This window comes from Ahaetulla prasina, chromosome 7, assembly GCF_028640845.1.
Source record: "Ahaetulla prasina isolate Xishuangbanna chromosome 7, ASM2864084v1, whole genome shotgun sequence".
NCBI classification, from domain to species: Eukaryota; Metazoa; Chordata; class Lepidosauria; order Squamata; family Colubridae; genus Ahaetulla; species Ahaetulla prasina.
In genome coordinates this window covers 8,232,479-8,248,384 of record NC_080545.1, presented here as the reverse complement: position 1 = coordinate 8,248,384, position 15,906 = coordinate 8,232,479, and the positions used below count along the sequence as shown (strand labels likewise).

The window sequence follows — 15,906 nt, the reverse complement described above, 5'->3', positions numbered from 1 at the left end:
CCAAAACAAATTCTTCACAAACAGTCCTTCGGCCTTATCACCAACATTTATGAAGTCTTTGGCAACCTTCCATAGGCTTTTCTTGGCAAAAAACCCACAAAGTTCAAGAGACGCTTACAAAAAGCAATGGAATTAACGTTGCTTTTCTACAAAGACCCAACGATTGGTTGCTGCTCTTTTAAGCCTTATAGGAGTGGCCAATCATCTCCTGGCCTTACTCCTGAGTTGTCCTTTTGGCTTCAGCTGCTCTTGCCTTCTGGCAGCTCTTTGCATGCGTGCACTAGGAACAGGCTCCTCCTGTTCTCTGCCTCTCTGCTGTCCACCTCTGGAGGCTCCAGAGTCCACGCATCGCTCCCAGATGGCCCCGGCCCCATCTCTGCCTCCGACGCAGAGCCCTCATCTGGGCCCCTGACTCCAGGACTGGCCCATTGGCCTCCCCAGCCTCCTCACTGTCTTGACTCCGCTGCCAGGTCTGCAGGCTGCTGGTGGACCACAACAGCTACGGGTCGACTCGAGCAAAGTTTTCGCCTCTTTCGTTTAGGTGGCTCTCCTTGCCTTCCCAGGCCGAACAAGCTGTGATGTCTTTATCAACCACCGCCTGCCCCTTGCTCCTGACTTTGAGAGACCGGCTCCTTCAATTAGAGCAGCAGCTTTGTTACTCCTTGTTCAAAATCTTCTGGCAAATGCTCGCGGAGCAAGTCGACTTGCTCATCTACCAGGAGGTAAGTACCGTCACTGGCGTTTTGCCAAGACTTCAGTCAAGAATACGCCCCTAGTTTCAAACGTTGCTCACTTTTTGATCCGTCCGCAATATATTTTAGGTCATTCTAGCCAATCACTTCAACGAAGGCGGAGCGGCCCAACTCCAGTTCGACATGACTCGGAATCTCTTTCCTCTGTTTTCCCATTACTGCAAACGGCCAGAGAATTATTTCAAACAGTGAGTATGGCACATCTCACATTCTTGTTTATTTCTGAGTTGCGTAGGGGAATCTGTCTCCTTCCCCACTTCGGAGCAATGAGCTGGCCTTCAGCCAGTGGATTCACGGCTTTTATCAGTCCTGGCAGAGAAATCGCAGCTGTCTGCCAAAGTTCAAACAAATGACTCACAGAGTAAGACTTTCAGCTCTCTTTGAAACGGTTCAGCTAATTTTTGCTTCCCGTGAAATGAGAGCAGTCCCAAAGCGCCTTATATATCCTGTGGAGTGGGGCTCCTGCCCCACCCTTCCCTTTGATGACAACGCCTCTAATCTTCTGAAGCGCGGGTCGATTCAAGCTTGATTATTATTATTATCAGCTGGGTTTGAAGGCGTAGCCGGGGGAAGGGAGGAAACAGGAGATGATGGCCTCCTTACGTCCTCTGACTGGTCTGGTTCTGGCTCCTGGAGCCGGGCCAAAGGGATCAGTGCTCCCGAGGTAAGCCTTACCGGCCCTTCCGCCTCACTCTCGGAGTCACTTTCAGGCATGGGGCCAGATTCGGGGGCTGGAGTCACAACAGCTTCCTTCTTAGTTTTTTCGAGAGGGATTAATCCAGTGGTGAAATCCAATTTTTTTTTACTACCAGTTCGGTGGGCGTGGCTTGGTGGGCATGGCTTGATGGGCGTGGCTTGGTGGACATGGCTTGGTGGGTGGGTCAGGAGAAGGATAATGCAAAATCCCCATTCCCACCCCACTCTGGGGCCAGCCAGAGGTGGTATTTGCCAGTTCTCTGAACTGCTCAAAATTTCCGCTACCAGTTCTCCAGAACCTGTCAGAACCTGCTGGATTTCACCCCTGGATTAACCCGTTCTCTGGAGATTCTCGGTCATCCAGGTCATGGTTGTCCAAAAGGTGCTTTTTTTTTTATTTCCTTCCAAAGGCAATTGGACTTTCTTTTTTTCCTTAAAGACATTTTGCTTCTCATCCAGGAAGCTTCTTCAGCTCTGACAGGATGGTGGGGGAATGGAAGGATTTATACTCCTTGCAGACAGCTGGTCGTTTGCATCCTTATTTAGAGAGTCGTTGAGACCACTTGGAAGTTTATCTGTGTCCTGAACGATGGACGGTGGAAGGATTTAAATTCATTGCAGTCACGGCGTTAAGATTGAACAGCCCTGTCTCAACAGAGGGGGAGGACTGAGACACTACCTATCTCCTACACAGTCCTTTCAGCGGTTCCCAGAAGGCTCCACACCCACTTGCACTCTTCAGGTGATCCTGAGGGCACAGATAAACCCTCCAAGTACCCTCAGTGACTCTCAGAGAGAGTGCTAATGGCCAGACGACTGCGAGGGATATAAATCCATCCATCTTCCGCCATTTAGTCAGAACTGAAAGAAGCTTCTTGGGTGAGAAGTGAAAATCTCCAAGCAAAAAAAAAAGCCCGTTGTCTTTTTTTTTTTTTTTTTTTTGGCGGGAGGGGAGGGGAAGGAAGCACCTTTGGGATTAACCTGTCTCTTTGGCCTGCCTCTTTTGTTTCAGTGTCATAAAATGGTTTAAGACGGGGATGGCTAACTTTTTTGCCATCGCGTGCCAGGAGGGGAGGGCGAGGGGGGATGTCATGCATGCGCGTGCCCACACCCATAATTCTATGTGTCACGTCCCCACGCATGCGCGTGTCTCTCCCCTTCCCCTCCCTTCCTGACACGATGGCCCGATAGGCCCATTTTTCTCTCTCCCCTGGCTCCAGAGCCTCTCTATGAGTCTGGGGAGGAGGGTGGAAAACGGCCTTCCCCATCCCCCTGGAGGCGCTCCGGAGGCCAGAAACGGCCCATTTACCAACTTCCGGTTAGACAGGAAGTGACCTTCTTTGCTGTCCCCAGCCTCCAGAGACTCCTAGAGAGGATGTGGAGATCAGATTTATGTGAATCGAACTCATTTAGAGACTTGGGCACATTCTAAGAGGTATTCCTTTGGTTCTAGCTAGCTCTGGTGCAATTAAGAGATTAGCAAAACTCCACTGCTCTTTACAGTTACGCCTTGATTTAACCGCCATTCGTTTAGTGACCGTTCAAAGTTAACGACGGCACTGAAAAAAGTGACATGGCTAATTTTCACACTTAGAGCTGTTCAACGTAAACTTCTAAACCAGGTTTAGAACTGATTTGTTGGTTTGTTGGTTTGTTCTCCTTATGCAGCATCAAAGAGGCTTGTATTGTGCTGAACCTAAACATTGGTTCAGCCCTGCTGTTGAAGGACGTGCTACAGTCGGACACCGAAACCAGAAGTGGAATCGCCTTTAATGCAAATCAACCCACTGCTGTGGCGGCATTAAATGAACTTGGCATTTATAAGTTAGCTCCAAAGGATGTTGAGATCCTCCTTAATTTGAGGACGAATTGGCCTAACGCTGGCAGATAATCAAGAATGGAGAGACACTAATTTCTATTACATTATTTAGAAATTACCCCTTGTTCTCACATGATGTTGAGTACATTGCCTTGGAAAGAAAAAAACACATGTTAAAAACACATTGAAAATTAACCGTTTTGGACTGATGCGGTGGTCTAGAAGTGGAGCTCTCACCTCACAATCAGAAGGCTGTGAGTTCGATCCTAGCTAGAGGCAGATATTTCTCTTTCTGGTCACAATGAAAATGTATCTGCTAAACAAAACTCCGCATTGGCGACAGGGAAAGGCATCCGGCCATTCAAACGCTCTGCTAGTTCCGTTCAGTTACCCAGACTCCGCCCCACAAGGGATTGTGGGGTCACTAAATGAAGATGATGATATATATCATTGTTTCAAAGAAACATTTGTAATTTGATGAAGTCTGGTTAATATATTGACGGTTGGGTTCAGTTGCAAATTAACCATCAGTGATATCTGTCGTTTTTTTCAATTGTAATCAAGGGACATTCTTTTCAATGGGAAATTATTCTAACATATGCTCCATATTATAGGAAATAGTCATCTTGAACACACTGGAGTATTTTTTTTTTAAAAATCTGAGATAGATCAGTGTCACTTTATTGTCTCTTCTGAGGCTCAGATTAATCTTGCTTAGGCTGGATCAGGGTGTCCTGAACCTTTTGTGTTAGCAAGATTGCAATATTACACAATATTACGCTGAGGTAAAAAGAGCAAAACCGTTCTTTCCTTTTTGAATGAAACCACCACAGTGTCGACAAAAGGGATAGATAAACATCTTTGCCTGCCATTCTGTGGCAAACTTTACTTAGTTTGGCTCCTAATGCCAACATACGTCTAATAAACACTTTGCAGAAATTTAAATTTCTTTGAATATACTCTATAATTCTAGATAATAAATGTGATTAGTCTCCTCCTTTTGATTAGAAAATTGGAGTTCCTGATCTTCGGGCAATGGATAAACTAATCATAATGTCATCTTTTTTTCTGATGGAAAAAATTCATTTTAAATTCAACCTATCTCCCTGAAATAAAAGGACTGCTGAAAAGCTCAGTGTTGGCTAATACTCCCATTATTTATTTAGCAAATTCAGTATGATAACAGTTTTGAAGATTCTGAAATGCAGAAAATGCTCCAAGGATGATACAATTAGTACAAGTGAAGGCCATTACATATAAATTCAATCCGTAGCTTTTTTCCCCATAAAACTAAAATTATATATATAAAGTATTCCAGGTGAGAATATTCAGGATTAAACTGTTGTCCACATCTCAGTAAATTTTTTTGTCCTGTGGAGGAAAACAAAGATATATAACATGTAAAGAATATATATTAAAAATGCATTTTCCTCATTACAGCCAGCCTGGTTATGGATTGAATAGCGTATTTAGTTGCAAGCACGATAATATAAAAATTTCTGCGTGTGTATATTACACGTTTTTATGTTAAATGTTGTGCAGTCTGTCAGCCACTGGCCCCTCTGGCAGCCAAATCAGAGAAGGAGGCATGGGAGTCGGGATCAGCATCAAGGCAGCCTGAGAGCTCCGAGGAGGAAGAGGAAATGGAGCCGGGAAAAAAATGCTTTTAAAAGTAAAAAAACCAAAAACCACCTCTGATGATTGTGTGGTTCAGCTGGGCAAGTGGGGTGGGGCCGCAGGGATTTTTGCTACCGGTTCTCTGAACCACCCGCCACCATCGCTACCGGATCAGGAGCATTTCACCCCTGCTGCAATTCCCCATAAAATGTAATATTCTGGTTTAACTTACACATTTTCTTTGAAGACCTTTGATGTAATTACGTCATTTTCTTTATAAGTTACATCCTGGCTATTCAATCCCAGAGACTCGAGTGCTAAACACATAAGAGAGAGAAAATATTATATATATAATTTCTGAGGTTTTCGCGGTGTTTGTATGTAGATCTTTGGTTATTCGGGTTTTCTCCCACGTAAAATTTGGAAGTGTCTTGGCACGTTTCGACGATCACACATTGCTCATAGAAGCACGAAGCTGTAAACACCAGCCTGAAGATGACGAATGACACTTCGTCGAAACGTCGCCAAGACACTTCCAATTTTACGTGGGAGAAAACCCAAATAACCAAAGACCTACATACAAACACCCGCGAAAACCTCAGAAAACACACACACACACATATATATATTTCTGAATGCACTGCTGTAGTATACATTACCCCGAGTATAACTACCCCCCCATGCACAATTATTCAAAACAAGGCTTCCAAATTTGATTACACCCTACATTTTTATACCATTTATTTTGTGTTTCGATTATTGCGATCGTGTGTTTTGCACCAAAATCACAGTTCGGGTGTCCCACCTGTCGGGAATCGCATAGCTGGATCATGCCAAGCAGTGGCTTGCTAAATATACAGGTAGTCCTCGACTTGCGATCGCAATTGAGCCCAACATTGCTGCTGCTAAGTGAAAATTTGTTAAGTGACTTTTGACCCCATTTTACAACCTTTCCTGCCACAGTTGTTAAGTGAATCACTGCAGTTGTTAAGTTAGTGACCCAGTTGTTAAGTGAAGCAAATTATACAGCAAACAGACGGAGGCAGATACAAATGGAAAACTCTGGTTTAGAGCTTATGTTTTGTCATGTAGATTCAGTTTTTTTATAATCTGTATATACAGCTGTCATTATATTACTCAAAGGAAGACAAAATTAAAAGCTTAAGTACAGTAAAAAAAACAGTAAAATAATTATGTGATGTAGCTACAAATATTTCCATAGACTTCATCCTGAGCTTTCTGCTACCGCAAAAAATATTTTTTGTGGTTCCTGGCACAAAGGAATACATACATATTCTGTCAGGATCTAAACAAAGAAAAATTAAGCTGGTTTGAAAATACAGCTCACAAGGACCCTCCTTGTGAGCTGTATTTTCAAACCAGGTTAATTTTTAGTTTTTTAGTTTTTTTCTTTGCTTAATCTTATCAACGGTAGGTGATAATCTCTATTACAAGTTTCAGAATGGAACAGTTTTCATCCTGCCTATGTATGCAGATAATCCTCACCTGATGACCACAATTAAGCCCAAAATTGATGTTGTTAAGTGAGACATTTTGTTGGGTGCGTTTTGCCCCTGTTCTACGCCTTTTCTTGCCACCTTAGTTTATTTATTTATTTATTTATTTGATCATATTTATATACCGCCCTATCTCCCGAAGGACTCAGGGCGGTTTACAGGCACTTAAAAACACATAAATACAATATAAAAGCAATTAAAAAACTTATTCTAAAAGCCCGATAATTAAAAAATATAGACATAAAACCCAATTTAAAACCCATAAATTTAAAATCTAACTCAGTCCTGCGCAATTAAATAAGTATGTTTTAAGCCCGCGGCGGAAGGTCCGAAGGTCGGAAAGCTGACAAAGTCCGGGGGGGTAGTTCGTTCCAGAGGGTGGGAGCCCCCACAGAGAAGGCCCTTAAAGTGAATCCCTGAAGTTGTTAAATGAGTCACCCAGTTGTTAAGTGAATCTGGCTTTCCCTCTTGACTTTTGCTTTTCAGAAGGTCGCAAAAGGGGATCACACGACCCCCGGGACACGGCAACCATCGTAACTATGAACTGGTCATCAAGCATCCAAATGTAAATTATTATTATTATTATTATTATTATTATTATTATTATTATTATTATTATTATTATTATTATTATTATTATTATTATTATTATTTACATTTCTCTACCGCCCTTCTCCAAAGACTCAGGGCGGTTTACAGCCAAGTTAAAAAGACATACAAAAATTAAAACACAATATTTGAAATTTAAAAATCTGAAACCATAAGGCCGAATATTAAAATAACAAGAAATAAAACCACTCAATTAAAAATTACTCTAAATCACGTGACCATGGGGGGGGATACTGCAATGGTCATTGGTATGAAAAAATTGGGTCGTAAGTCACTTTTTTTCAGTGGCGTTGTAACTTTGAACGGTCACTAAATGAACCATTGTAAGTCAAGGACTGCCTGAACTGCTTTTGCTAAATTTCTGCTTTCTCATCCAGGAAGTGGTGAGAGCCCTGGGCAGTTTTATAGCACACCAGCGTAGCAATCTAAAAACTTCTAAGAAGGAAGTTGATATTTTAATATATATATATATATTGATATACTTTTCTTTGTTTATTGGAAGATGCGTCATACACTATAATGCTGGATAAAGTATAAATTTGCTAGCCAAGCTGCTTCAGGTATTTACAGACAAATCCATTGGATTTTTGAACAGGAATTTAAAATATCGTTACATTTGTTAGAAAATGGAAGGTAGTCTTTTTGAGGTTTTTCGGATGGCTGTTATCTTGTCATGGAAGACATAAATAAGATGAAGATCGTAAGATATGAAGAAACACCAACCTCCTTTGTACTGCACTACATTTATGTAGCCTTCGCCCCCGATATCTATCATATCAAACATTGCATCCAAGTTTGACTCGTCCATAAGGTTGGGATAATCGTCGCTTGTTGCTTTGGCAATCTTTACTTTTTCCAACGTCTTTATCAAAAATTCTCTCGGTCTCTCTAAAAAGGAAAAAGACGGGCATGTTTTGTTATCCAAAACCATATCGTTCAAGATATCTAACTCTTGGTTTTTATTAAAATGATTTGACGATTAAAGCGTTTCATGTTTTCTGGCTCAACCTTTTGGCCATTCAGGCAGTTCGTATCTTCCTCTTCTTGGCCAAGAGAGGCACAGAATTACAATCCGTGTCCTTGAATCTTTTACTAACTTGCCAAAATTCAGGAGAACCGCTACAAACGGCCACAAAGACCCATCACTTGACACACCCACACCTGAAGCCCTTATCACTAGAAAAACATCAACGCTGACAATCCCTCAACAACTCCACTGAAGACGTTACCTAGTTTGGTAGCGAAATGTTCGGAAGCCAACTTGCAAAGCTCAGAGAACCCACCTCCATCCTCACTGCCACAAATCTTGCACTTAGTCAGCTGAGCAAATGCATTGTGTGTGTAAATACTCTTCCCCTCCTCAGGTACAACAGCTTTTGACTCAGATACCACACCCATTCAACTGTAGTAGACGCAGGGCACTTGAAGACTCGTGGACTTCAACTCCCAGAATTCCCTAGCAGGCATGGATTCTGGGTATTGTAGTCCACTCACCTTAAAAGCGGACAAGGTTGAAAAACACCTTTTAGCCTAATGCAGGAGCCTCCAAATTTGGACACCTGAAGACTCGTGGATTTCAACTCCCAGAATTCCCTAGCAGGCATGGATTCTGGGTATTGTAGTCCACCCACTTTGAAAGCGGACAAGGTTGAAAAACACCTTTTAGCCTAATGCAGGAGCCTCCAAATTTGGGAACCTGAAGACTTGTGGACTTCAACTCCCAGAATTCCCTAGCAGGTGTGGATTCTGGGTATTGTAGTCCACCCACCTTGAAAGTGGACAAGGTTGAAAAACACCTTTTAACCTAGTGCAGGAGCCTCCAAACTTGGGCACTTGAAGACCTATGGACTTCAACTCCCAGAATTCCCGAGATTCTGGGTATTGTAGTCCTCCCAGCCCCCATTTTCTCTCTTTATACTCCCTTCTTCTAGTCTTCCCGAGGCAGGAAAACGCGGAGTCCCCGGGGCAAACTTCTCACCCGGCCGGTGATAAAGCAACAACGAGGTTAAAGTATACAAAAGCTCCGGGATTTTGTGCTGGGCCAAGTATTCGCGGCCTTCCGTTTCTCGGTCCATCTCGCCGTTGCTAGGCGACGGTCCAGGACGCGCCGCTAAGGTGACGCCATAACGAGAGCCGCTCGCTCGACCAATCAGCTTGCTCGCCCGCTTGTTTCTCGCTGGGCTTGGGCTTGTGACGTCATCGGGAAGGAGCGGCGGCGAATGTTGACGACAGCGGGAGGGGCGTGGCCTCCGGTCCAAAGCACTTGGCCCGGGAAATAGCGGGAGAGTTTGTAATTTGCAAAAATGTTGAAAGTTGCAAAATTTTTGCAAAAATTTCTGAATTGGTTCAAGATCGCTTCTCGGCCTTTTGGCTAAGATCAAGTGTAGTTAAAGATCTGGGGACACATAAAGCAATTTTATGCTTTGGGACGGGTCCTCTTGCAACGAAATTCCATTTTAATGCATGCTGATTAGTGTATATTCCACGTGACACAAAAGTGCTTTTTTTTCAGGAGGCAACTGGACTTTCTTGGTTTTTCCTTTTTTGAAGACGTTTCTCTTCCCCTCCAAGAAGCTTCTTCAGCTCTGAAAGGATAGTGAGGGAAATGGAAGGATTTTATATTGCATTTTATACTGCATCCTTTTAGAGCAGGGGTCTCCAACCTTGGTCCCTTTAAGACTTGTGGACTTCAACTCCCAGAGTCCCTCAGCCAGCAAAGCTGGCTGAGGAACTCTGGGAGTTGAAGTCCACAAGTCTTAAAGGGACCAAGGTTGGAGACCCCTGTTTTAGAGGGTCCTTGAAGCATTTAGAGCAGGGGTCTCCAACCTTGGCAACTTTCAGACTTGTGGACTTCAACTCCCAGAGTTCCCCAGCCGGCATGGATTCTGGATATTGGAATTGAAGTTGAAGGCCACAAGTCTGGAAGTTGCCAAGGTTGGAGACCCCTGATTCAGGTTCCTATTTCAGAGAACACGTCTCTCTTTTTCAATCTGCTCTTTGAATAGAATAGAATAGAATTTTTTATTGGCCAAGTGTGATTGGACACACAAGGAATTAATCTTGGTGCATAGGCTCTCAGTGTACATAAAAGATACCTTCATCAAGATACAACACTTAATGATAGTCATAGGGTACAAATATGGAACCAGGAAACAATATATAAATCTTAAGGATACAAGCAGCAAAGTTACAGTCATACATGTTCAACCATACGGTCATAAGTGGGAGGAGGTGGGTGATGGGAACGATGAGAAGATTAATAGTAGTGCAGATTTAGTAAATAGTTTGACAGTATTGAGGGACTTATTGGTTTAGCAGAGTGATGGCGTTCGGGGGAAAACTGTTCCTGTGTCTAGTTGTTCATTATCCTGTCAATGTTGGTAGGAATGGTCTTGGAGATAAAAAGAATAGAATAGAATAGAATAGAATAGAATAGAATAGAATAGAATAGAATAGAATAGAATAGAATAGAATAGCTCTCCTTTTCCCCACAATTGGATCTCTTTGATGAGTTTCCATCAACTCAACAAAGCGTCAAGTTGTTGATGTAGACAAATACCGACCTAAGCGAAGGAATGAGGAAAATTAACCAGTGGAACAGCTTTCCTTCAGAAATCATGGGTGCTCCATCACTGGAGGTTTTTAAGAAGAGACTAGACAGCCACTTACCTGAAATAGTATAGGTTTTCCTGCTTGAGCAGGGGGCTGGACTAGAAGACCTCCAAGGTCCCTTCCAGCTCCTATTCTATCTTATCCCAGAGGGCAGAACCATCTCTTATGAATGTATATGGCCATCTAACTCCACAAAGTGACTCTCTGCAGTGTACAAAACTCACCTAACAAGTGTAGGTAGTCCTTGATGTATAACCATTTATTTATTGACCATTTGAATTTACCACGGCATTGAAAAAGCGACTTAAAACCAGAGTTCACATAAGCGAATTTTGACCATGTGTCCATGGAGATTCTGCAGTGGTCGTAAGTGTAGAAAACAATTACAGTCATTTTTTTCCAGTGCTGTCGTAACGTTGGTCACTAAACGAATGATTGCAAGTCAAGGGCAACTTGTAGTATGGAAACTCTCAGCCAATATGGCTTTGTTAAAATATCCTTATGAAGCATGATGCAAAGTGCCTTGCCGATTAACTCGGCTTGTGTTGATTTAACAAGATGAGGCTTTTTGAGAGTGGATGAGGTCTATCACCCTACTGAAATCTGTCTGATGATTGATACCTAGCTCTGAAATGATTGGACAACCCTCCAGTCAATCTTTTTGAAGATCAAAGGCCTTCTTTCCCTAAGAGTTGTCCAGAAGATTGTTGTGCGAGACACATACTGTGTCCTTAAATCCTTTTCACTGGGGCTTTTGTAGGTAATAGAATAGAATTTTGTTTTGGCCAAGTGTGATTGGACACACAAGGAATTTGTCTTGGTGCATATGCTCTCAAGCACCACATATAAAAGATATGTGGTCGCTATGGAGCAGGGGGTCTCCAACTTTGGCAACTTTAAGACTTGTGGGCTTTGCTGGCTGAGGAACTTGGGAGTTGAAGTCCACAAGTCTTAAAGTTGCCAAGGTTGGAGACCCCCACTATGGAGTCATCACACAGGATAAGCAGAAAAACTAAGTATATTTCCTTATTTTGGATAGTGGATTTCTAGTTCAGAGCAAATCCTAATAAAAACTTAACTTATAACTCAAGACTTATAACCATGTTGGCGAACCTATGGCACGCATGCTAGAGGTGGCACGCAGTGCCCTGATAGCACATGAGCCGTTGCCCCAAGTTTAGCTCTGCTGCGCATGCGCGTGTGCCTCCCGCCAGCCAGCTGGTCTTTGGGTCTCTGCCGTGAAGGGGGCAGGGCACATGTGCGGGGGCCGTGTACGCATTGCATTTGGGGGGTTCGGGTGTGCGCACGCACTTTGGGCACTCTGTCCATAAAAGGTTAGCCGTCACTGGCTTATAACTTTTCCCGGGTGACTCGACCCTTTTTCTTTGACAAAGCAATAAAGCACTGCGTGTTTTTTTTTTTCTTAGAAACATATAAATTATTTTATTTACAAAGCCATGTTACAAATAATAATAATAATAATAACAACAATAATAATAAAGCAAAACCAACAAATAACAAAAGAAATACAATCGCCCGCTAGAGAATATCTCTAGGCCTGGTGCTAAACCATGGCAGTATCAGTCAAGATACATACGTTTGTTCTTTATTTTCCCTTTTCTCAAAACTGTAAGTCATAAATTTTTACTATTTACAATCTACTTTCAACACTTACAATTATCACAAGCATGGAATGGTTTCTCTCTTGATACCGCTAATACATAAAAGGTGCAGGAGGAGGAAAATAGTGTTACAAAATATGGGTCCGTAGAAAAGAAATCCACTGTACACATATGGCAATTTTTTTTTCTTTTTAGAATGATTGGACGTGCTTATCTTCAAAAGTCTTCTCGAAAAAGATTCTAAAATCTGTAGTAGGAAAGCATAATTGAGGAGGTGCAAATTTCACTTCTGTGCAACAGTTTTTTTTTTAAATTTATTTATTTCCCATGACCGACCAGCTATGTAAAACCCAAAGTTTTCTTAAAGTGCCATGGGTAAAACAGCGTAACAAAATAGAAGGTGTAGATAGAAAAAATTTTCTTCTTTTTTTTTTTTAAACAAGAGTTCACTGAGAATCGGCAATAATAGAATATGCTGTATAAACTATTCTCTACAAAGGTTGATCAGCACTATGTACAATTGTTAACATCGATACAAAAGAAGGCATACAAAGTTACCCAAGTTTGCTTTTTTAATTTAATTTAATTTTTTTAAAATATGGCTGACGGGGCCTATGCATTGCGTTATGTGTTAACGACCAAAGCTTCTGTGCCTCTATTGCTGGAAATCACGTTTTCTGGAAAGCTGGGTGTGTAGAATGGAAAATGCTTGGAAAGGACGGGGGGAAAAAACCCAGTTCAACAAATGCTACACTACAATACAGGCTGGTCCTTGTATTGGTCCTTTCCATTTTTAAAACCGCATTATATATACCATTTTAGTATATATAAACTAAATGAACTTTTAAAAATAAAAACGTGAAGGGACAAAATGTGGAGGGTTGTATTTGATACTTAGGTTTCCAAAATTCTGTGAGATCTAAGTCACGGAAAATGAAACGTTAAAACGAATGTTATTCCAAAACACCCACAAATATCCAGCTTTCTACAGAATAGATGCATGTTAAGCTAAGGAAGTCTTGACATTATTAAATTGTTCCTTCAGCAGCCACTCAAAATTCATATGCATCGTATCTTTTCTCCCCCCTCCCCCTCAAAAATATAGATCAGCAGTTCGATCATCGGAGCATTGTTTTGCTACTGAAATCTGATAACTCCTGCAGCTATACAACACAAAATAAATTAGTTTTTAAAAAACAAGGCTCTGTTCCTACAACCAATGACAAAAAAATTGTGCAAAAATAAAGATATGTACATATTTTTTTCCCCAATCTGAAGAATGTACAATAAAACGTAACTCAAAATACATGAAAAATACAACCATTGCTTATATTTTCTTAGTTTCACATCGTTCATGAAACTACTCTTGTCACTTCCCAAGTATAAGAAAAACATAAATTACAATAACATTATAAAAATTATTTGGAGAATATTTTCTAATTTCCCCCAAAAGAGGCCTAGCCTTGTTTACTGTTATTAAACATTTTTTTCCTATGTTTTAAAATCTGCCGTAAGCCTTTACTTTAAAAGGAAAGAAGCTAATAAATCTATTTGCATTTGTTTTCATTTCTCCCCAAGATGTAAATAAACCGGCATTTAAGTGCACTTTTAATTCTGTAGAAAGAAAAAGTTATTTCCTTTGTAGTAATTTTGTAAGTACCTTAGTATAATTGGTTTCCTGATTACAAAAAAATCTTTTGTTGTTGTTTTTTTAAAAAATCAGTAATTCCTGTAAAAACATTGTCAGTGCAATTCTACTGATGCAAATTCAGTTATGTCCAACTTCTGTCTTTCACCAAGGACTGCAGTCCTTTTCTTGGCCCCTTCAACTAAGCATGAGGAAATGATCACACAATATTCCTGTTAATAGTGGCAATAGCTAGATGCATTAACCCTTCAGTGTGTGGAAAGAATCTAGAAACACTGAAACTTGTAGCCATTATGTCAGCAAAATGGATGGACATTTTCTTTTAAACCCGAGGACAATATTTGATACAGAAGTTACCGCAAATTGAAGATATAATAGTTTTGCTCAATCTATTCTTTTTTTTTTTTAAATCACAAATGGCATTATTTCGAAATGTCCACTGCTCCCGTTGTTGCAATTAACTTAAAAAAGAAAAGAGGAAAATTTCCTTCCGAAGGCATTAATTAAAAAAAAAAATCAAGACCGATTGCACAGATCAGAGGCCAACGCATGTAAGAAATTAAAGTAAACCATGACTACAAATTTTATGGGGGAAAAAAAAAGGAACGATTTTAATACAAAATTACGAAAAAATATCTGCAGGACACAGAAACCAATAAGCTGGCTTGGAGAAGGGCTGCAAAAATATAGAGATGGTTCTTCTCCTTATTCATGGAAGAGTCCTTATCCTACCAGGCCGATTTAACGTTTTCTGAAAGAGAAAATAAACAGTTCACCTTACATGACAAATGGGATTGTGACAAATCTTGCCCCTCCCGCAGCCAAGTCAGAGGAGGAGGAGGAGGAAGAGGAGGAGGTGTGGGAGTCAGGGCCAGCATCAAGGCAACCAGAACGCTCTGAGGGGGAAGAGGGAACGGAGCGGGCAGAGAGAGACAGACAGATGCGGAGCCTGGCCCATCCGTCAGCCCTCAGATGGAGATGTTGTGTCTTGCCCGCTCTCACCTCAGCCGGGGTCTTCTTATCTGCTTCCGAACACAGAAGAAGAAATACCTCCAGCCCCCAGCCCTGGCTCCATGCCCAGACAGGCTGAAGAAGAAGAAATACCTCCAGCCCCCAGCTCTGGCTCCATACCCAGGCAAACAGAGCAACTAGACCCCTCCCCCTCCTCCACAGCATGTGAGCCTGAGGAAGGTTTATTACCAACAGCTGCCGACTGGAGTGACCCTCGCGTCAGAAGACTTGATAGGCGGAGGCAACAGAAGGAAGGGAGGGGCAGGCCTGGATAAGTCGCTCTCACAGAGAGGGACTCCTCAGGGTGCCGTCAGCTAGGCAGTGTCGTCTGGCGACGCCCAGGGGAAGGGCCTTCTCTGTGGGGGCTCCCACCCTCTGGAACGAACTCCCCCCAGGACTCCGTCATCTTCCGGACCTCCGAACCTTCCGTCGCGAGCTCAAGACATATTTATTCATCTGTGCAGGACTGGACTAGATTTTAAATTTATAGGGGTTTTAAATTGGTTTTAATATTTATATTTATATTTTTAATAATTTGGCATTAGAATAAGTTTTTTAATGGTTATCTTAATTTGTACATAAATGTTTTATTTGCCTGTGAACCGCCCTGAGTCCTTCGGGAGATAGGGCGGTATACAAATATGAATAAATAAATAAATAAATAAATAAATAAGTGCTGAGTCATGGAGCCACACCCCATGGCCTATATAAAGGACCTGCTTTCTGGCATTCTCTGAGTCAGGCAAAGTCTAAACATATCTTGCTGAAGTCACTTTCTGGTCTCCTGCCTGCCTTGAGGACTTTGCTAGGACTTTGGCAGAGCTGCAGAGGCACACCTGATTCGGATTTCCCTGACCCGGCCGTCAGCGGAGGAGTGGGACACGACAGGAGAGTCAACAGCCCCCAGGTCTGGAGGTGGCTGATGAGGAAGAGGAGGAACAGCTGGGTCCAGTGCCTGACACACGGATGCACAGAAGGCAGAGGAGAGGAGAGAAGTGGAAAT

General features: G+C 42.0%; 3 protein-coding genes and 1 pseudogene across 6 annotated transcripts in view; 2 read left to right on the top strand and 2 right to left on the bottom strand.

Moving 5' to 3' along the window:
- RINT1 (RAD50 interactor 1) overlaps nt 1-3,916 on the top strand; it is a 33,732-nt gene extending 29,816 nt beyond the window's left edge. For all 3 annotated transcript variants that reach the window (XM_058189759.1, XM_058189760.1, XM_058189758.1), the window contains exons 14-16: nt 542-722; nt 822-940; nt 3,117-3,916. In XM_058189759.1, the coding sequence (XP_058045742.1) occupies nt 542-722; nt 822-940; nt 3,117-3,339 (523 nt within the window). In that variant the 3' untranslated portion in view covers nt 3,340-3,916. The remainder of the gene's footprint in view (nt 1-541; nt 723-821; nt 941-3,116) is intronic.
- Nucleotides 3,917-4,403: 487 nt separating this feature from the next.
- Nucleotides 4,404-9,198, bottom strand: EFCAB10 (EF-hand calcium binding domain 10). The gene is made up of 4 exons (XM_058189769.1): nt 8,989-9,198; nt 7,734-7,898; nt 5,117-5,201; nt 4,404-4,638 (listed from the first exon to the last, which is right to left on the bottom strand). The coding sequence occupies exons 1-4, from the start codon at nt 9,083-9,085 to the stop codon at nt 4,602-4,604; spliced, it is 384 nt and encodes a 127-aa protein (XP_058045752.1). The 5' UTR covers nt 9,086-9,198; the 3' UTR covers nt 4,404-4,601.
- A 163-nt stretch (nt 9,199-9,361) lies between these two features.
- On the top strand, nt 9,362-9,501 carry LOC131202735 (U2 spliceosomal RNA; annotated as a pseudogene).
- A 3,150-nt stretch (nt 9,502-12,651) lies between these two features.
- Nucleotides 12,652-15,906, bottom strand: part of ATXN7L1 (ataxin 7 like 1) — an 88,046-nt gene continuing 84,791 nt past the window's right edge. For both annotated transcript variants that reach the window (XM_058190020.1, XM_058190019.1), the window contains one exon: nt 12,652-14,643. In XM_058190020.1, coding sequence (XP_058046003.1) covers nt 14,602-14,643 — 42 coding nt within the window. In that variant the 3' untranslated portion in view covers nt 12,652-14,601. The remainder of the gene's footprint in view (nt 14,644-15,906) is intronic.